This window comes from Medicago sativa, chromosome 3, assembly GCF_051527215.1.
Source record: "Medicago sativa cultivar Bolivia chromosome 3, Bolivia_mono, whole genome shotgun sequence".
NCBI lineage: Eukaryota > Viridiplantae > Streptophyta > Magnoliopsida > Fabales > Fabaceae > Medicago > Medicago sativa.
In genome coordinates this window covers 61602971-61626328 of record NC_140751.1, presented here as the reverse complement: position 1 = coordinate 61626328, position 23358 = coordinate 61602971, and the positions used below count along the sequence as shown (strand labels likewise).

Here is a 23358-nt window from a genome sequence, read left to right as displayed (position 1 = left end):
TTGCTGCTGTTGCTGAGTGATAATATTTATTCTTAACCGAATATATTTGGTTTGCTCACGTTGTTTTCGAACTTAAATAAAAATTAACAGAATATTCCAGCCGTGCGTTGCACGGGTTCGTACACTAGTATAGTATAAACTAAAATAAATTATAAAAAATATAATTGTTCGTTCAGATCTCAAGCGATCAATTTTGATTGATATGAAATTGATATTCAAACCTGTAGAGATAAAATTTGTTTGGTTTGATTCGTTATATGACCCCAACATGGAAAAAACCAAATCGATATAATTGTTTTGATTGGAATTTTGAGTTTGTAGAGTCATTGATTTGGATCTTTCATACATGCATACATTTCAGTTTGATTAAATAATAATAATAATAATCATCATAATGATAATGAGTGGAAGGAGTAATTTGAAAACCAGTTACGAGACAGGAGTTTAGGCTATGTTGCTGATTCTGATGGGTGGAGTTGGATGGATTATTTGTCGACTTCTTAAACATGTTAGGACAATGTTTGTTTGAGGGAGCCATCACCGATCAATTGTTGATATGCTGGGATAGATGGAGAAACTAATTGAACTGAAACCTAAATATCAAAAGATAGAGAAGATTAGTACTAGAATTTATTCTTTCAAAAAAAAAAAAGAAGTACTAGAATTTATAAAGAGTATACTAACTAGAATACAAATTTATAATATAAAACGGAAGATAAAAAATCTTCGTGAGCTTAGCTCAGTTGGTACAAAAAATGCATAAAATATGCAAGGTTCAGGGTTCAAACCTCGAACACCACCAACAAAAAAAAAGGCAGATAAAAAGACAATATTTATAAAATTGGACACATTACAAACAAACAAGAAGGAAAGGAGAAACAAACATATTTACTAACTAACTGTTGTGTGTAGTTGTAGCTTTTACTTACATTGCTTAATTTCGTTTCTTTGAAAAAAACTGCTTGTTTTTCACGGCTAGAATCAGAAGAAATAAAAAACACACACTTGCGTGAAAAACAAGCAGTTTTCTTCAAAGAAACGAAATTAAGCAATGTAAGTAAAAGCTACAGTTATACACAGCGGTTAGTAAATATGTTTGTTTCTCCTTTCCTGTGTGTTTTTTTCCTTCTGATTTCTAGCAGTGATGTATGATCAAGGGAAGAGATGGAGAAGAAAATGTAGTAATAAATAGTGGAAGATGATTTAATTGCAAGACTGCTCCTATTAAATGCTCATTTCCTCCTATTTAATACTCATTTCGGTCTTATAAGTATATGAGAAAGTTTGGTCAAGGAAGGTTAATGTATCTGGTCAGAGTTTTGGACTATATGTAACTTTTGTTCACTCAACTTTCTCTTATAAATAAGATCGAAGAGAGTAAAATACTTAATAAAACAAACATAGAAGGGAAAGAGTCAAAAATTAATTATTCATGAATTAGAATGGATGCATGCATGAATTACACGGTAGCAATGAACTAATAGAAAAAGGAGAAACAAACAAAAAGAAAACAAATACAATGAAAACAAGAACCAATGTTTGCTACAAGAACCAATGTTTGCTAGCTTTACTTACACTACTTAATTTCATTTTAGTAGACTACGAAGAAAAATTAGTAGTGTAAATGATCAATGAAAGTGGGTAATTGATGACAAGTTATCTTACGTAAATCTTAGCATGTTTTACAGTCATTTGCAGCTAGTTTTTCATCTGGAATAGAGGAGTATTAGAGCAATTACTCGCAACACACCCCTTCCCCACGAGGGGGTGCACGGAGCAACAGAGACCGGTTTAAACGAACTGTAACGTCTATTTCCCATGTTCCTGCGAATCTCTCACTGGCGGTTACACTTCCCACGATTTCGTAAGCGTCGGACACACGTGTGTCGTACAACGGCTCTGCATACACTCACCTCTATATAAAGGGGACTCCTCTCAGTCCCCGAGGTAGAATCTCTCTCATCTCTTAACCTCCATTTTTTACCTCTACTGACTTGAGCGCCAGAGTGTCTGCAGGTACACACCCCCCGTCGTTTCAGTTTTCACCACCAACAACCACTTCATTAAAGAGTACCGGCAGTCACCTTTTGATCAGGTACGATCACGAAGGTCTATGATCTTAAAAACACTCTTAATTTTAAAGGGATAAAAAATAGAGATGAATAGAAGAACAACGTGTTAACATAAGTCAAAGGAGAAGAGAAGATAATGATTGATAACTTGGAAGCCTTTTTTGATGTTTGGAATGAATTAGGTGAGCTCTCTATAGAGAATTTGTGAGAAACTTTGGGAACAAGTAAATCACATATGAGATCTAGTACTAAAATATCTCTTATTGAGTACCAAAATATTTTCATATTACTTTCTTAATTCTTTTAGCAAACCTTGGGGATTAAGAGAGTACTTTCGGATAATGTTTAAATTAATTATTTAATTTAATAATATATATATATATATATATATATATATATATATATATATATATATATATAGACCCACTCTGAACCCTCTCTAGAATTCCAGCGCAGCCTTCACCCTTCATCCAATATTCTGAGATGTAGCATCTATCTCTGGAGGTGCGATGAGCGGCGGCTGCCCTCCGCACCACCCTTTTCCAGATCTCTCGGTTTCCGACGCCGATGGTTTTGGTTGTTCTGTTTCGTGGTGCCTTTCTCCCTCCGGCGGCCTCCAAAGCTCCGGTTGCTTGGTTGTTTAGGTGCTGTTAAAACCACATCTGCCTCCTTAACAGTTGTGGTCGGTGGTCTGTGCTTGCTTACGGAAGTTCAGATCTCACTTGTTTGGGCTAACACTCAAAAGTTATAGCTGGGGTTTTTGTTCATTGAGGCTGCGTCGTTCATAGTAGCGATGCGGTCTGGCTCTTTGATATCCGTCGGGATGGAATACGACGCTGTAAAAATAAACGGTCGCTACCCTTGTGGTGACTGTTCTGGTTTCTAGAATTTTTGGTTGGTGTATTGCTGCAGATTGCATTTACTTCGCCAATTGTTAGCTCGAAAGAGCGTGGCCTTTCTTCTGGATGGATAATTCAGGCGGCCGTTGTGTCTTACTGTTGTCGAGGTTCGTCGCGGTGAGTGGTGGACTGATGGATCTGCAACCGTGTTAGCGGGTGGATCCAATGTCTAGTTTTAAAGCTTGGGATCAGTTTTCATGAAGATATTTTTTGCTTGGTTTGGACTCGAAAGGGTCGATATAGCTGCTGCTTTTCGTTGCAGGGGCTTTTGGTTCTTGAATCTCTCTGTGTTGACAGTTGATTCATACACCATTCTTGGGTATCCCAGTTATCTTGTTGATTGACATCGGACTGTATGGATTCGAAAGAGTCTCAATGCTTGCTGTCGTTGTTGCACAGGGAGCTGATGGTACGTGATCCGATTCGTGTTGACGATCATTTCATTCACCAAAACTTTATACCAGCGCTTAATTGCTATATCTGTTTAGGGTTGGAACGACTTTGTGGATTTTTTTACTTTTATTTTCGTTTTTTGGTTTTGCCCTCTAGGGTTGTTGACTGGGTCAGGTTTTATGTCCCCCCAGTTTTATTGTATTTTTTCCTTTTTTTTAATAATATATATGAGCAATTGACAACATATAAGAGTAGGGTTCCAACTTAGTTGGCCACTGTTCTTTTTTATGTCATTTTGCTCTTGGTCTAAAATATATATATATATATATATATATATATATATATTTCATATTGATAGTGCTTACTCTGTTCACAAAATTATGTACGTCCTTAGAGGCACACCCCCACTATATAAACACGGCCAATATATGTGATCTATCAAATGTAGGACTTCTACTTTTTTCAATTCACAATACAGTTGTTCAACCCAATGTCGGACTTCATGTTTAGTCTTTTAACCGCCAATTTCCACACTTGTTACAACAAATAATATAGTTGCAACACTTTGGAATAGCACGACGGCATGCACAAAAGCTTCTAACCCCTTAATGCATTGTCGCATCAGATCACAACCGCCTTCCGTAATTTAAACTTATTTTTACTACTGTTGATATCACAAAATTATACTTTTGGTCTCTTTTTTTTTTTTGGGTACAAAAGAGGGCAAAAGCCCAAGAAGAAAACTACAAAACTAAACGAACATTCCGAGGCATACAAGCGTCGGATCTGTCCTCAAAGAGAATATTTTGAAGCTCCCTCGGAGGAGTCTCCATTACATGGAAATCAAAAGCGTTCAAAGTTAAACTGAAGTTAGCTAACCAATCAGCTGCTCTATTGCCTTCACGCCAAGTACGGTTTATTTGAACATGCCAATTCATGACTTTGGTCCCGTAAATTTTTTTCATTTCTTTTTCGTCCCTTAAATTACAATGTTAGACAATTTGACACCTAAATTAGATGATTTTTTTTTTTGTGGTCGGGGTTTGAACCCCGGACCTTGCATATATTATGCATTGTCCTTGTCAACTGAGTTAAGCTTACGAGGACACCTAAATAAGATAGTTTAACCATCTTACAACATTTAGAAACTTAATACATTCCTATCTGAGACCAAAATGTCTTGATATTTGTAGCTTAAGGACAAAAGTGTTAAACAAAATTAAACAAAACCTAAAAATAACTTAAGGATCCCCTTGAGAAAAAACTTAAGGATCAAAAGTGTAATATAGTTTTTTTAAGGCATTGCAATAGAGGAAACGAATAGAGGAAATTCGATGAATCCTAACCGCCGCTAACATTCTGCAATTAAACCAGGTTAACTCCTAAACTCTTACTCTGCTGCAAACAAACTAAATTGAAAAACCTCGTTTATCATTTACTTCCTCCGTCCCGGTATGTAAGCACACTTTGCATTTTTCACATTTCAAGACAAGTTAGTAGTATTAATTAGATGTATGTTTTGGAAAAAAAAATAATAAATGCATCTAGTAATTTGAAAAAATCGGTTTATATTTAGAGATAAATTTTTAGTCAAAAGGGGGTTTAGATATAGGGAAAGAGAGAGTATTGTATTTGTTTTTATTTGTTTTTCTGTTCCCAAATAAGTAACATTTTCCTACTTGTAACGACAATCAATGTGCATACGATACTCTACTTATCACTTTATTATTTGGTAAACGATTTGGTACACTTGTCTAAATCCGACCATCAAGTTTTTGGCACCGTTGTCGGAGATTGTTGATATTTTCGACAAAGCAATTTAAATTACTTTTTTCGTATTTTTTTATTTTTATTTTCTCGTTCTTTTTCTTTATTTATTTTTGTTTTTTATTATTTTAAAATACAAAAAAGGGTATAATAAATAATATTTCCTCCGTCCCTTAATACTTGACACATTTGACATTATTACGCATGTCAATGCATAGTTTTGAGCTTAAATATTTTGAATAATATATTAGAAAAAATTATGAAAATTTGATATTTTGAAAATATTCATCGAGACAAATCTAACGACATCTTATATGATATTATTTATCTTCGTATATTAGTAGAAAAATATGATCAAAGTAAGTTAGGTCAAAAGTACACATTTTTAAATGGATCATCTATTACGGAACGGAGAGAGAGTAATATTTACAGTCACTCCTAGAACTGTGTTACTTGAGTTTTGTGTTTATGATTGTTTTAGGGAGGGAATCATGGATTATTTTGCAACAAATCAGTTTAATCATTACAAGTATACTTACCCTATCGAGTGGCACCAATCCAATTCCTATGCTTGGGGGTAGGAATCATAGATGACTTCATTGAGTTTACGAGAGTATATGGAGATCAAGAGCTTGCTCTTCTTTTTGAGATATCTGGAAGCTTAACAAAAATTCATGCACGCTTAAAAAAAAACTTAGGAACAACCGTGAAGGACAACAGGAAACCTCTCAAGCTATAGCTTTGGAGGAACAGTTCGAACTTCGAAGAAGAAAATACCCCTTATAAATCCTCTTCTGATACTTTAGTACTGCAAGATGTTGAAGGTGATGAGGAAGAAAAACACCAGTACCTGTAGTAACTCATCTAATAGAACAAGATCCTTGGTTCTTTTTCTTTTATAGTGTGTTTGGTTTTAAAGAGAAGTTGGAGAGAGAGAGAGAGAGAGAGAGAGAGAGAGAGAGAGAGAGAGAGAGAGAGAGATGTGAAAAATATATTAGATTTGATGTGTTGTTTGGTATAAGAGAGAAATATAAGAGAGAGAAGTGTTGATTATTTATAAAAGTATTAAGATACCCCTACAATAAAAAAAATATCTATTAAAATTATTTAATCTTTTATTCAAATTTATTTTAATTAATTAAATTATTTATTTAAACTTTATATCAATTAAATTAATTAGTTTTTTGTGCTAAATTAAATTAATTAGTTTAACTGAATTAAGTTAAACTAATTATAGTTTTTATGTAATTTAATCAATTATTAAATAGATTTCAAAAGTTTACTTACCTCACTCTATTTGTACTACTCGGCATAAGTATACAAGGAAAGGAACGCATTAGCCAATACTTGTGATTCGTCATGATGCCCTTTCAGGTTTAATATAATTCTGTAGAAATCGTGTATAAGGCCCTTTGTAACTGCACATAATTGTGCCACGATTATGTGATATCGTGAGGCGATCTTCAGAGAATTGACCTCACTATTATCGTAGTCTGGAGCGTGCGTGCGTGCGTTTAATATGGAGTAAAAAGTTGCAACAATTATATATATATATATATATATATATATATATATATATATATATATGTTTCTATTATTTATGACGATATATTATAAAATATCAACAATAACCCAAAAAAATAAAAAATAAATCATATTAAATTTGTATACCATATAATGTATCCTAATGCCCCCTTATTTCGTGGGTGTAGTTTTAAAAATTATTCTAATAAATAATAAACAAAGATTTAAACTATATAATATAACTTATAACATTATACTCCCTCCGTCCCGGAATATCTGACCCATTTTCTAAAAAAAAGTGTCCCAAAATAACTGAGCCATTTCAATTTTCAATACAACTTTCATCATTTCCAATACAATATAACTTTAATTAATACTACTTTCATCATTCTCAATACAATATATTCCACTTTCCCCTTTATTTATACATTTTTCTTAATCTGTGTGAAAAACCAAACTGACTCAGATAAAACGGGACGGAGGGAGTAACACTTTTGCAAGTCTTACAAATTTCCTAGGAGCTGGTTATTAACCAACCAAAGGGGTAAGTTTTTATTAAAAAGTGGTGTAATAATTACTTATTCAAAAGTAACAACTTATATTTCCAAAAAAGAAAAATCTACTTTAAATTCCTTAACCAGTGTCCAGGGGCATCGATTAACAAGACCCTTAAATTTATAATAGAATACGTAAACCAATACATTTGTTGTTATTATGACTTCCTTGTTATTAGGACCTTATGTGTAATAAAAAATCCCTCATGTGTAGTCGTTGAATGCAGGACTAAGAGTCACAAGAGCAGACACTGGTCACAAGGTGGCTGAATATTTGGCGGCACCAGCAATACAACTAGGGAGACAATGTCTTTGCATTAATCAATTCATCAAGGATCTTGAGAATGAAAAGAAAGAGTTGATTTCCGAATTAGATAACTTGCTGGACCGGGTTGAATAAGCCAAACAACGAACTAAAGAAATTGAAAATCCAGTTGAAAAATGGCTGTCTGACGTGGCCCTCCATGATGACGACACCTACATGGGGCAATAAGATACATTACTCCCTCCGTTTCAAAATATAAGCAAAATTTAATTTTTAGGTTCATTCATTTAATGATGTATGTGGTTCGTAATATTGACCACATACATCATTAAATGAATGAACCTAAAAAGTGAATTTTGCTTATATTTTGAAACAGAGGGAGTATATGGTATAGAAATTTAATATGAATTATTTTTATTTTTTTGGGTTATTGTTAATATTTTATAACATATCGTCATAAATACTGAAAACATAATTATATATAATTGTTGTAACTTTTTACTCCGTAATAAATGCACGCACGCTCGCACGCTTCAGACTACAGTAATAGTGAGGTCAACAGAAGAGGCTTAATTCTATGAAGATCGCCCCACGATATCACATAATAGTGGCACGATTATGTGCAGTTACCAAGGGCATCATACACGATTTCTACAGATTTATATTAACCCATATTTATCTTCACTCAATTACCACTTACTAGATTCACCATTCATCTTTTTTTGGTAGTGAGATTCACCATTCATATCTAACACCATGCTAAAGAGTAATTACTTAGACATTTATAAGAATAATTATATATACAAATGCAATTTCGTTAAAATGATATAAAAGCATTTTTTGTATCATTTTAAAAAATTAATAAGCAAAAATAAATTAATATAAAATTTAATTTGTTAATAGCATATTTACCACATTCGCATTGATTCATTATATCATTCACAACTCCTAGATCACACGAGTCTATACTGGTTGGTATATCATCGTATCACTAACATTGGTAAAAGATGTAACTCTAACAAAAATATTTCTTTAAGTATTACACCCTCCGGTCACTATTACAAGCAAAAAACAACATTTTGGATTCATTCATTTAATGATGTATGTGGTCTATAATAAAGACCAAATACATCATTAAATGAATGAATCTAAAATAATGTTTTTTGCTTATAATAGTGACCGGAGGGTGTATGTATGTGTGTGTAACATGAGTTGGACCTATAAATTCATTTCTCTATTTTTGTTATATATTTGAGCTGCTATTAAAAAAAACTAAAAAATATGTTTTTTTTATAAGCCAAGATCAAAATGACATAAAAAATAATAGTGTCCAATTAAGTTGGTACCCTACTCTAATTTGTTGCCGGTTGCTCATATATATTATTAAAAAAAATGAAAAATTACAGAAAAATTGGAGGGACATACAACCTGACCAAGTCAACAACCCTAACGGGTAAATCAAAAATTAAAATAAAAATAAAAATCCACAAATTGGATCCAACCCTAAACAATTCTAACAATTAAGCTCTGGTCTAAAGTTTGGCGAATGAATCGATCGTCAACACGAAATCGGATCACGTACCATCAACTCCCTACAACAATGACAACAAGCCTTGACAACTCTTTCGAGTCCATACAGTCCCATGTCAATCAATGTTAGTCAACACGATAACTGGGATAGACAACCATAGACAAATGCTTGAAAGTGTGGGGGTGGATTCGACCGCCAACGCGGTAATTAGCAAATCCAAGTGCACCACTGATCAACAGATTAATTAGCCATTTCTGGCCCACAACAAGCGAACATACAAGCACAGCCGAGGCACATCGAGGATGGCATATGAACTCAACCGCCAACACAGTAACGAATATCGCACGTCCACAATTTACTGTGACAAACCACGCAAATTCACGGCCATTTCTAGCCACACAATCAAAAATCAATCACGAGACAGAAAGAAGAAACCATCATCGTTACCCACCACGACAGCGGCGGCGACCCATGGAGAGAAAAACAACAACTCATATATACCTAGGCCAAGATCTAGATCTCCGAAGAAAAAACTCTAGAACTCAAAATCCAGCAGCATCCCCAAGCGTGAACAACAGATAAACAAGTGTCAAGCCTCGGTGGCGCGATCTGAGCAAGCTCAAACCACCGGCGCAACCACCGGGCTGAAAAAGGATGCGCCTTGTCACCTGATCTTCCGACGAACCACCGCCGAGAGAACAGGGATGATGGGCGGTGCGGATGGTTGACCCATCTTCGCGCCACCACCAACCACCGTCTACATCTTGAACGGCAGAAGGATGACGGCGGTGATTAACTTTAGGGTGAGGTCAGATAGCACGGTTGTGATTGTGAGGAGGAAGGAGCGAAGCTTCTTATGTGCTTGATCTAACCTTCATAACCATAAGCTGGCAAATCTTTTCAAAAAAAAGACTAAAAAATATGTTGATGCATTGATAAATTATCAATAAAATCGACATTTAAAATCCTATATTTAATTGAGAAGGTTGTCTAATTTAAATTAAATTGACACTTAAAATCCTATACCAACATAAATGCAATCATTGGTAGAAATTCTCACAAGAGAATCAAAATACTGATTTTGGCTTTTTTTGAGGGCTAGCTAGAAAGAAGAGAGAGGTGAAGACTTTGGAGTTGACGTCTTACAAAATAAACTACATATCAATACTCAACACACGATCATCAATTGAAACAGCAGCTGACCACAGTCCATTTGATATGATATTTGGAATCTGCACCAACGCTAAAACTTTTTATTCCATACTAAACGCACGCACGCATGCATTCTCCATTCTGTTAAAAAAGAATAATGATTTTCAATAGAAAAATGAGTTTTTGTAGTTAGAAAAAACCATGGAAGTAAGTGGCAACGGTTAAAGCCACCAAAACCAAAACAACCAAACACAATCTCTTCATTTCCTTCGTTCACTTCCTAAGCTGAAAACAAGGTACAGTTAAAACTCTATAAATTAATAATGTCAGAACCGGAGAAATTTATTAATTTAGAGAGTTATTAATTTATTGATAAATTAATAATTATTAATTTAAAGAGTTTTTAAGTAATTATACTGTACATACCAAACAAAAAGGCAAATTAGTATATGCCTCTTAGAATTACGTTGCAGCGAACCTTGTGACTCAACGTAAATTAGTAACTACTGTGTTCATATGCATTGGAAATCAATAATGACTTTTGAAGTACAATAAATGTAAACAAGAGGAACAAATGTGTTCAATGTATTCTTAATATATTTTTTTTCAGTTTCTATGAATTATTAATTTATGATTTTCTTGGGACCGAAAATTATAAAGGGATCTCCCGGAAAATTATTATCTTATTATTTTATCGAGTTTTTCAATTTTTTACATTGACTCAAGTCGGGACCGGACAAATTTATTATTTTAGAGAGTTTATTAATTTACCGAGTATTAAATTAAAGAGTTTCTTCTTAAATTAATGAGTTTCTTCAGTATATGTTACTTGCTTCTAGTCCAAATGAACACACACACATCATGTATATAAATAAATAAAGTTGTCATAGTTCAATCACAGAGCACATGTTCTCTTTTTCTTCTTTTGTTCTGTTTTGGTAAACTTAGATAGGGACAACTTCCTGGTCTTTCTATCTTCTCATGGAAATCTCTTTACAATTTTACTACTTTTATTGGGGTTAATTTTTCCAAAATGCGGAGATTTATTTAGTATTAAAGTTTTGAACTTTGAATTGGATTCACGCTTGTTTGGGAAATTACAGTATAAGCCTCTCCAATGGGGGGTCCTTACTTAACAAGGACCACTCCCCGTTAAGGACCCTCCATTGGAGGAAGAAAAATTGAGTCCCCGTTAAGGAACGGGCAACTATATAAGGACTCTCTCTCTCCTGGGTAACTAACGGGTCCCACGTTTAAAAAAGTAATAAAATGTGTACTACTTGGTCCCACTTGCATAAAGAAGTAATAAAATATGTACTACTTGGTCCCACTTGCATAAAGAAGTAATAAAATGTGTACTACTTGGTCTCACTTGTAAAAATGAGTAATAGATAAATTATTTTTGTTTAATATGTAAAAATAGTGGGACATATTTAAGTACTTTTCATTGGAGTCCTTTAGTGTATTGCCATTGGAGTCATTGAGTCCTTAATAGGTACTTTTATTAAAAAATTATAAATAAGTGATGTGTCACGTGGAGTCCATTTAAGGAGTCCTTGTTAGGGAACTACCATTGTGGATGCTCATGAAATGGGTTCGACTATTTGATCACGTGGGGGTCTTCTTTCCATTTGACATTGTTTTTTAATTCATAAAGAGGTTTGTTTGAATAGAGCTAGTGATATGATTTTATATTCACTTTTTCAGTGCAGGAGCCTACTTAGTAATAACACTTGTGGGGGATACTCAATGTTGATAATTAGGATATTAATCACAAAATATTTGTAATAACCATTTGACAATGATAATCTACTACACAACAATTATATAGAAATATGTTTCTAGTATTTATGACGATATACTATAACATAATAACAATGACCCAAAAAAATAAAAAATAATTCATATTAAATTTTTATACCTTATAATGTGTCCTATTGCCCCCTTATTTTATAGGTATAGATTGAGAAATTATTCTAATAAATAATAAACAAAGATTTAAACTATATAATATATCCTATAAACTAAATAATAAAGAATCTTGAACGACCTTATTCGTTTCAACTTTTTTTAATGCATGTATGCCTTTACTTGATTAAGGAATTTGTTGAAGCTCTTTTGCTTCTTGATCCCTATGCTCGAACTGATCCAAATTCCACTAGGTACATCTTCATTTGTCATCTGCAACTTTGACCAAGATGGTTTTTTTGTTGCACCTTTCGACGTAGTCTCTTAGCAGTTTGTCATTCTTGGTTCTAATATAGCTCCTAAACTTTCAATGGATTTGTGTTGTTTCTGAGACACAATTAAATTAAGGCGAACAAACGGCACAATTCAAACCATGAGTGGATGAAACAGGTATTTAAACCCTTGAACCAGGTCATGACCGCCTTCTTCAGGGTGAGGACATACAACTTACACTTCACTGGTCCTCTTGCACCTCGGAAACTTAAGATATAAGCACTTAATTATATAAGCAATTCCAAAACCGTATAAGCTTATACTTACAAAAACACCACAGAGACGTCCATTCTTTTCTTTTCTATAGAAACATACTATGAAGGAGTGGTGTACATTAAGGTTGAATGCAGTTGGTTTGCTACATATGGTGTTAATACGTTAATTGTCTAACTGCTTAATACATGTTTCTTTTTTGTTGACTCAGTTACATGCATGAGCTTCATAAGGCTTAAGCATGAATATTTTCTAACAAAAAAAAAAAGGGTTTTGTTAGTTATTGTGCCAATATTTTTTATGTGTATCATTGCCATTTGTTTCTTTTTATTTCTAATGTGGTTGTTGTTGTGATCAACTAAAATTTAGATTTCACCTTTTAAGCTATTATTTGACGTTGCAATAAAAGTTTTAAAATTTAGATTGTTTAATTGTTTTTTAAGCGTTTCCAATGAGTGCTGCTAATGTTGTTTAGAAAAGATTACACATTACACAAACAAGAAATAACTAGATGTAATTAAAGTACTTCAAACAAGAAAAAGAAAAGAAAAACTGGACGTAGTTAATCCTATACATGCCTTCAAAAGGTATTAATTATTCTTCATTAAACCTTAATGTCATGATTTCACGTTCTAAACTATTTAGTGATATTTTAAATGCTAGCGCATTCTAGAAATAATTATTGATCAAGCGTGTATACAAGTGTTAAATTATTTAGTGATATAACATAAATTTGTGATTCATATAAATTTCTGAAAATGTGGTTTATCTTACCCTCTAATTCACTCTATACAATTTGTGTTTTTTTGGTCAATTATACAATTTGTGTTTTACTAATAACAATGAGTACTGAACCATACAAAGTTTACAAATGCGATTTTGAGGAATGTCCCAAGTCATTCGATACGGAATTGGGTTTGCAAAGCCATAAAAGAGTTCACAATACAAAGAAGAAAGAAAGCAAAGAAAGAAAATGTACACAATGTAATAAAACATTTTCATCTGGTCAAGCTTTGGGAGGTCACTTGAAAATCCACAAAAGAGAGGTATATCACCCACCGTCAAAATAAGTTTACACCGTCCAAAATGTGAAACGATTGTTACATTTGAAGGCTTTGAATGATTTTCACTCTAGTAAACTACCAATCTATTTATTATTATTATTATTATTATTATTATTATTAAATAATAATTACGTCGGAGTGTCGGTTTTTCTAGAAGTCATCTACTAACTATTTATTAAAATAATACAAGCTGATTTACCATTTTGCCCTCCTGAAAGGCATTTTTGTAATTCAATAATGTCTGAAAATAATGTCCGAACTTAGTTTGTTGCCACTTTCATTTGCAAACCTCTCCTTCCACACCAACAATCGCAGAACTATTCCACCATCATCACAAAATGAAATCGCCACCGCTCTCAACCACCTTCCCGCCGCTTATCCTCTCCATTCCACCATCATCAAAACTTTTCGTTCTCCACAACTCTCAACCACCGTCACCGATGTATTCTTCCCCATTTCGATCTTGGTTTGATATCCACATCGATTGATTCTTTCCAAAAATCTCCTCATCTCTAAAATTTAATGATTCAAAGTTAATATTCAATTCACATAACAAGTTTAAAAAATAACAACATACAAAATTAAAGCTAATATTATTCCTTAACAATTAACAGTTTTATTCCTTAACTAACTTTTCCATTTGTAAAAAAAAAAAATATCACTGACTTTTCCTTAACAACTAATGCCAACTCTGTCACTAGCATTTCATTCAAAATCAATTTTCCTTAGCAAATAACAACTAATGCTAACTCACTAGCTTTTCTTTCAACTGATGCACAATTTTTCTGCAAAATCAATTTTTCAAAAACACAAATAATCAATTTTTCAATTGCAGCAGACACACCAATATTCATCAACCATTAATCAATTTTTCAATTGCATCAAACACACCAATTTTACAAAAGCACAAATAATCAATTTTTCTAAAACACTAAAACAACTAAACAAGGAAGGAAGGAGGGAAGGGGAAGAGATTACCTTTAGAGTGAATGAAAAGAGATTAGCAACCTGAGAAGAGATTGGAAAAGAAAAGAGACAGATGAGAGAGCTGAGTGTTGAGAGCGAGAGCCTGAAACAAGGAGAAGAGATTGCTTTTGCTCTATACGCGTGCGTGTAATTGTGAGTTTGCCCAATATTTTATTAAGTGTGTTAATGGGCTTGTCGGTTGGGCCTAATGTGAAGAAATTATAGATTGAGCCCGGGCAAGTGCCCGAGGTCGCCGGGCGGTGAAACCGTCACTGTACACATGCATTTGTGATAATGCATGGACTCAACAACAATACTTTGACGACCAACAACTTCAACGACATCGACAGACAACTTACAACTTAAACGACATTGACAAACTACTTACAACTTTGAAGACATTGACGACAACTGTGGTAACGACAACGACAGCGACTTCACATCATAATTTCATATTCATCAATCATAAACAACGTCATATAACATCGTATTTAAACATCAACAATTCATCATATAACATCGTATTGAAACATCAACAATTCATCATATAACATCGTATTCAAACATCAACAATTCATCATATAACATCTTTGTAAAAACATTATAAGTTATACATAACAAATTTTCATGTCAAACCAAGGCTACTGGAAAGATATCACAATTATCAAGCAACTTTCATGTTATACAAAAGACCAATTCAAAACAGAAAACGTGTGAAACAGACGCAAAAACATGAAATGCAAGAATAAACTCAATATCACATAAAATGCTAGAATCATATATTTAAAAGATAAAAAGATTACATCTAACGTTGATCAAGTACCTCTAATCTGAACAAAGGAGATTTAGTTGATCATTGTCATGATAACATTACAAAAGTGGAAGAAAAGATGAAGATCCATTGCTAAGTTTTGATTTCTCAAAGATTCTTAGTGAATCCACACTCAAACACTCTTGCTCTATGAAGAACCCTAATTTTCGCCATATTCTCTCTCTAAAAGTATGAAGGTAATGTTTCTGAAATGAGAAGAGAGTTATTTCTACTTCTGCATAATTTCACATTCTTGCCCGGCAGGAAATGCTCGCTATGGCGAGCTGACCTTTCTTTGTTAATGGGTTTCTGCCACGTCATCCTTCAGTGTTCCAAGCCGCCTTATCTTGCCAGGCCAGATTTTCCTCGCCATGGCGAGCTCTGATCATCTGAAACATGGTCTCTGGAACCACTTCTCGCCCTCTTGCTCGCCTTTCCTTCGCTATGGCGATCTTTCGCTTTTGCATTCCCTGTGGCGAGCTTTGTTGCGAGCAGAATGATGGCATTCTGTAACAACTTCTCGCCATGGCGTCAGGTTTCGCTGTGGCGAGTTGGGATTTGCTCCTCTTTTAAGTTTTCTTTCTTTGATTCGTCTCTTGTTCACTCTTTTCCTGCACAATTGGGTCAAGTAAGATATAAGAAATATAATAATGCATTTTATCATTTTTTCATGGTTTTTCCTTCGATAACTTGTAAAACAAGTAACCAAAAGTGCTTAACATATATCATGAGATTACTACTTTCTAGCACTTATCAGTTTATCATAATTAATGTTCTTTAAAATAAAAACTTAAATGAGTTATTATATACTTGAGCTAAATAAAATAAAGTATGGTTAAATAATGAGATTAAAATTGTCATCCAATTAAAAAACTCCACGAAAATAGAGAGATAAAAAAAAAACAATGATATTAGTTGACAAAAAAAATACTCTTTGGAGAAGTAGTCTAGCTGAGCTGGGGAAACACAAAAACTAACGCAAAGGAAGAAAGTGCTGATCCGCACAGGCGCATCCAAAATGAAATCTCACCGTTCAAATAAACTTATCGACGTTCACTATTCTTTTTCTCAATTCGCACGGATCGCTAATTTAAACCGTCGATAACTTAAAATCCAACGATGCAGAAGAAAACACAAAATTCAGTTCCCCTCTTATTCATCCCGCTCTCGCTACCAATTACCATTCATAAATACTCAGATCCGCTTCTCTCATTACCACTACAATTCAAGTTCAAAACCCTAACTTCTCTAATTTCCCAAATTTTCTGTTTCGTTTCTCAAATTTTCTCCCGAAAATGTCAGGTCGTGGAAAGGGGGGTAAGGGTCTGGGAAAGGGAGGTGCAAAGAGACATAGGAAGGTTCTTCGTGACAACATCCAGGGTATCACCAAGCCTGCTATTCGTCGATTGGCAAGAAGAGGTGGTGTCAAGAGAATCAGTGGATTGATCTATGAAGAAACCAGAGGTGTCTTGAAGATCTTCTTGGAAAATGTCATCCGTGATGCTGTGACATACACTGAGCACGCAAGGAGGAAGACGGTGACAGCCATGGATGTTGTCTATGCTTTGAAGAGACAGGGAAGAACGCTCTATGGTTTCGGAGGTTGAAGATGAAGAAGAAGAAATACTCTTAGTTTATTTTTATTGTTTTCCTTTTGCTCTGTAATTGGAATATGCGATTTTAATCTAGAATTCTTGTTAGATGTTTAGGTTAATTTCTGACTTGTAATTCTCGATGAGATTGAAGGATATTCAAATTTACATTGTTTGAAATCGAAATCTAATGAAAAGGATTACATTTCTTGTTACTTACGATTCTATTATGAATTATGATTACTCTTTTCTGTCCTGTTAGCATTAAATTTTCTAGAATTTTTTACAGTTAACACTATTTAATCTTCTGTGTTTTCATTGTGAGTTGTGGACACGAATTTAATGTATGTTTAAACATTGATCGGTGGTAAGATTTGTTAGACTGTGCGAATTGCATCTTTTATCTACATTCTACAGCACCATTTCATTCTGTTACATAAGACATTGTTTAATTAATTACTATAGCACTGTCTGATTGTTCCTATGTTTAGACTTTTATAAGTTTTAATGAGGTTGTAATCAAATGAAGTTCACTTTACTGGTGCGTTATGATTCTGTTATTTTTTAACATGATAGTGTTTTTGGTATAACCGGTTAAGAAATGGAAGCACTCGTATCCTGTATTAGTTCCATAAGGTGTGCTCTATAAAAAGAACACCAATGTATTACATTTGTACCTTCTATCAATAAGATTCCTCATGGTGTTCAAGGTGTTTTGCACTTTTGCTCCCGTTTTCCTATTCAATTTAGAGTAATATTAACATGCCATTGCCATCTTTGGTGTATTCAATTATACATATCCTACAATGGTACTACTGATAGGAGAAACAACTAAGCAAACTATTTTCAATATGCTTCTCATTTTAAACACATCATTTGCCAGTCACATTCGTACTCCAAGTCATTTTCTAGTCGATTTTTGGACCACTGAGCTGCAAAATTATTCCTGATCCTATCAAAATTCACTTATGATACACTTGCAATCATTACAAGTGGTTCAGTCAAGTGTTGAATGCGGATGCAGCGGTGAATTGTGTTTTTTGCGGTGGAATGGAAGAGACATCAACTCACCTTTTTTTGCACTGCGATTTCATTTCAAAGGTGTGGTTGAAGGTGTTGAATTGGCTTCAAATCATGTTGGTAACACCTCCAAATTTGTTCATGCACTTTTTATGTTGGTTAAATGAGGTGAGGCCTAGAAAGGTCGGGAGGGGTTTTTGTTTAATTTGGCACACCGCAATTTGGATCATTAGGACAGAGAGGAATGATTGTATTTTTAGTAATTCGATCAAGAAGGTTAATGACTTGGCCGAGAAGATAAAAGTCCTATCGTGGCATTGGAGTCTTAATAGGTTGAAAATCGCCTCATGTTTGTACTATGAGTAGTGTTGGAATCCAAGTGATTGTATTTTAAGGTAGCCGTGGGTGGGTTATGTTGTTTTTGGTGCTGTTGGTGCGTGTCTGGGCAGTTTTACCGTGGTGCAGCCTCTGCTGTATTTTCTGGTTTTTTCAGGTCTGTTTTTAGCTAGTTGTTTTTGTTTTCTAATTTAGGGGTGTGCCGTTCCAGCTGTGCTGTGTGGAGCAGCCGCACAGGAACCACACTTTCTTTGTATTGCTTGCCCTTTGGTGGCCGTTGTTGCCTGTTCCCGTAGTGCCTCGTCTTGTGCGACTATGGTTAACTTGCAATCATTGAATTTCTAAATCAAATAGTCATGATTATCAATAACATGACAGTCATATTACTCATATAGCAAATCCTTACTGAGAAACAAGCATTCCTCAAGTCCAAATGACTTTGATGACTATTTTGATAAACCTAATTGACAGAAGGAGTTTGAAATAGAGTTGGTGTATAAATGAATGGAAACAACAATTTCTTTCTTTCGAAAATTCGATATTCAGTCCAAAGATTGACTAATCTCAGGATCAATATCATCCTACATTAACGGAGGATCCAATTAAATCTGAGCCAAAACTTGTATCGATTGACCCAATATAAAAAATGTTACATCTGGAGTACTCAAACCAAGAGATAAACACACTTTTAAATCTGAAGTCATACACCACCATATAACCTATGAGGTTAATGGAAACAACAAAATTGAATCATCATAAAATTTAAAATATTTTATTTCTAGTTAATGTTTATAAAATTTGAGACATTGGAGTATAAAAAAAAAAAAAATTGCATGTATCTATGTGTTGTGGAACTAAAGATTTATAGATAAATAAGACTAAATTCTCTTTTCATACTTAACATGAATTTTTATAGAACTTGACTATATATCATATCATCTTTCAATTCTATCTTATAATAATAAATTTTATCATATCATCTTTCAATTCTATCTTATAATAATAAATTTCAATATGCGAAAAATTAATGAAAACTGATGAGTTTAAATTACAAAAAAGGTTAACAAATTTAGAATTTAATTCAAAGTACAAAATATAATATAATAATAGATAATATTGTTCATATTTATTTAAGTAGGCCTATCTAATAACCTTAAGAGGTTTTTTTAATGGTTTGTGACATGACATTTTAAGCTAAATAAACTTCTAAAAAAAGTCTAGACATTCTTTATTTAAGAAAAAGTCGGACCTAACCTGACCTGACGTGGACTAGACTACATACTCATGTGTCTACGTGAGCTTAGATCAGTTGGTAGGGACAACACATGGTAATATGCAAAGGTCCGGGGTTCAAACCCCGGCCACCACAAAAAAAAGACTACATACATACTCATGTTAATAGAATGAAAAAACACTAATTATTCCCTAAATAAACAATAATTATTTCCTAAAAAGAAAAAAATAGTTATTTTAGTTTTACAAAAGGAAACGGCATCCGCCCAAAAACACCAAAACTAGCACAAAGGAAGTACTGATCCGCAAAGCCTGCAAAGAAATCAAATCGGACCGTTAAAATTTACTAATCGACGTTCAGTATCTATTTTCGCAAGTGCACGCGGATCGCTAATATAGACCGTCGATAGCTTAAAATCCAACGATGCAGAAGAAAACACAAAATTGAGTTTCTTCTTATTCCTCCCGCTCTCGCTACCAACTAGCATTCATAAATACTCAGATCCGCTTCTCTCTTTCCCACTCACAATTCAATTCGAAACCCTAATTTCCCAAATTTTCTGTTTCGTTTCTCAAATTTTCTCGCGAAAATGTCAGGCCGTGGAAAGGGAGGAAAGGGACTCGGAAAGGGAGGTGCAAAGAGGCATAGAAAGGTTCTTCGTGATAACATCCAGGGTATCACCAAACCTGCTATTCGTCGATTGGCAAGAAGAGGTGGTGTCAAGAGAATCAGTGGATTGATCTATGAGGAAACCAGAGGTGTCTTGAAGATCTTCTTGGAGAATGTCATCCGTGACGCTGTGACATACACTGAGCATGCAAGGAGGAAGACGGTGACAGCCATGGATGTTGTCTATGCTTTAAAGAGACAAGGAAGAACCCTCTATGGATTTGGAGGTTGAAGAAGTAAACGAAGAATAGAAACACTCTTTAGTTTATTTTTATTTTCTTTTGCCTTAGACTTTAATTTGAATATGCAATCGCATCTTAGAAAGCTTTGATGATGTTTAGGGTAATATGTGACAAGTAATTCTGAATTAGATCGAAGCTTATTCAGTTTCAGAAATATTGAAATCTAATGAAAAGTAGTACTTCGATTCGCTATGTTTTGTTGATGATGAATTTACAGTTACGTGCAAGTTTTAATGTAATTAGATTAACACCGAATTTGACACAAAGTTAACAAAATATAGCTGATACTTTGATTTCTTTGAAGTCATGATGATGATGATTCTAAAACAAGGACTTGAATTGAAGCTGGCCAAAACCTAGCATCTCTTTGATCTATTTGTCTAACATAAAATATCTTTTCATCCACAAAGTCACCCAATCCCAGTCTGCATAATATTCTCCTAGTTCAAGTCTTTTTAACAAATCGTATTGTGTGATAGAGCCACACGGCTTCTGCCGTAGTCGAGTCACCAAATCCGTACTTGAGTTGGTCGTGACATCAACTATGGTGTCCCTCACATTCCAAATTAACCATCTTAGCTCTCAATGGCCATCACCCGTAAGGCGAGCATCCACAATGAGTTTTAGAAGTCAATCAGAGTAGGGCTCCTTCTGATTGGAATTTGTTTATGTCTTCAGAGGTTGATTCTGAACTTTCAAAGAGGGTTTGCGCTCACGAACTCCATGAAAGGAGTTCAAGGCTTTTGCAATGGTTATGTTGACGGATATATTCTTATCGTTTTGTTAGAGTTTAATTTACCTCATTAAACTTGTTCGTTTGCTTTTCCAAATTCCATATATAAGTGAAGTAACAATCTCTTATTTGTTCTTTTGTCAGTAAAGCAAACAAACAAGTTTAATGAGTTAAAATGACTTTTTTTAAGGTCCTCTTATTTCTTAAGGCTCTGTTTGGATTGATGGAATTGGATGGAATGGAGTGGAATGGAGTGGTATATGATGGGATCCATTCCATCAACTTCTCTCATTTTTCTTCCCCTCCAATTTGGGAGGTATTGGATGGAGTCAACCTCTTAATTTATTAATTACTATATTATCCATTTTGTACATCACCTTAATTTATTAAATCCACCTCATGACTTAGCTCTCGACCTTGCATTTTCATTTTGTTCTTCATGCTAGCTTTCGACCTTGCCTATGATTCTTATACAAAGTTGAAATTCATAATTCAGTTTTTTCGTCTTCTTCTTCCTGCTTGCTATCTTTGGACCTTGCCTATGATCGTTCTCTTCTCTCATTTTCTTCTTCATTCTAGCTTTAGACCTTGTTTAATTTATTAGCATTATTATTAATATTATTATCAAAAGAACTCAGATGGAGACAGAGACTCGTATCAGTGAAGCTGATAAATTTGTAAGAGTTGATTTCTGTACATTTGTGATAGTAAAACTTGTAGCCTCAAACATGGATGCTTCGTCTTCTTAATCAATCATTTTAATACTTAGGTTAATATTATTTTTAATTATACATAATAATATTGTTTAATGAGGATAAAAATGGAATAAAAAATGTAACCCATTTCATTCCGTCGTAAAATATCCAAACAATGGAACAAAACATTTGTTCCATTCCGCTTCGTTCCATCCCATTCCATTATGTTCCATTCCATTCCGCTCCGTTATGTTCCATCAATCCAAACAGAGCCTAAAAATAATTTTTTTATTAGTTAATTTGTTGCTCTAACAAGTTTTGATTTTCCTATCTTGTTGAAATGGACGATATGCTTCAGCGGAACTTTTAAATTGGGACATTTTGACCACATCATTATTTATTATAGGAAAGTAAAACATTGAAATGTATAATGTTCACACGAGCCACAAGGTTTTATGCCCAATTCGGAAGCCATGCGTAGAAAACCATGTGTTAGATTCCAAATTATTATGCTAAATAGGGTTAGTAACATTTTATAGTCAAAAGAACATGATTTAAATATTGAGAGAAAAATTGTGATTTGTTAAGTAAGTACATCACGCTTTGTTGATCTTCTAATTAATTTCCAGGAATGTCTTCTCCTATGAATGTCAATTTCCGGGAATTGTCAAATTTCTTCCACCACAAGAAACAAAAGAAAAATCAAAGTGCACTTTATGATAATGATAGTACAACTCGCTTACAGCTAGCACATACCCTACCCTTAGTCAATCTATATCTTCTTGAGTTATATGAGTAAAAATACTATACAAACAAAAATCATCAAATAATAATAACTTGCATTCAGTTGTTCAATTTATTAGACAGATAGCCAACATAAGTTAGTTCAATTGATAAGGAATTGAGTTATATCCTTTACGTGTGTGTGTGTGTTCAACTCATGTGTCCAATGTTAGAATATCTCGTAACTTATATCTTTTGATATTTGAGGACGTGAGTGGATCGATATAAGAGGATTATATATAGAGATAGGTTCAGTGTGATTAATTGTAAATCATACCAAAAAAAAAAACTGTCCTTTGTATATGATATGGTATTTAGTCAATCATTCAGTGACTAACAGGTAATATCAGTGACAAAATTGAGTTTCTCTTACCCAACCAACCCTTGTAAATTGTAACACTGCCAAATCAATATCATAACGAAATTTTGTCAGTGATTATTTCAACACAACTATTTGCCATTTTTTCGTCAAAAGCGTTTCTTATCTATAAAACAAAGACCAAGGAAAGTCTTTTCAAGTCACCTTTGTGAAACCGCGTACAGTGACTAATAACACATTCAGCTCTATGGACCAACTCCATATGGGAACTGATGGGGCCTAG

At 33.9% G+C, this 23358-nt stretch overlaps 2 protein-coding genes across 2 annotated transcripts; both read left to right on the top strand.

The window, feature by feature from the left end:
* The first annotated feature begins 16643 nt into the window (after positions 1-16643).
* On the top strand, positions 16644-17259 carry LOC146938901 (histone H4). The gene has a single exon (XM_085752768.1). It carries the CDS (start codon positions 16748-16750, stop codon positions 17057-17059), a length of 312 nt encoding a protein of 103 aa, XP_085608894.1. The 5' UTR covers positions 16644-16747; the 3' UTR covers positions 17060-17259.
* Positions 17260-20064: 2805 nt separating this feature from the next.
* LOC146938900 (histone H4) lies at positions 20065-20737 on the top strand. The gene has a single exon (XM_085752767.1). The coding sequence runs from the start codon at positions 20224-20226 to the stop codon at positions 20533-20535; it is 312 nt and encodes a 103-aa protein (XP_085608893.1). The 5' UTR covers positions 20065-20223; the 3' UTR covers positions 20536-20737.
* The last annotated feature ends 2621 nt before the right edge of the window (positions 20738-23358 follow it).

Excerpts from the sequence above, each read along its gene's own strand:
- LOC146938901 (XM_085752768.1), top strand. The coding sequence starts at position 16,748 with ATGTCAGGTCGTGGAAAGGGGGGTAAGGGTCTGGGAAAGGGAGGTGCA.
- LOC146938900 (XM_085752767.1), top strand. The coding sequence starts at position 20,224 with ATGTCAGGCCGTGGAAAGGGAGGAAAGGGACTCGGAAAGGGAGGTGCA.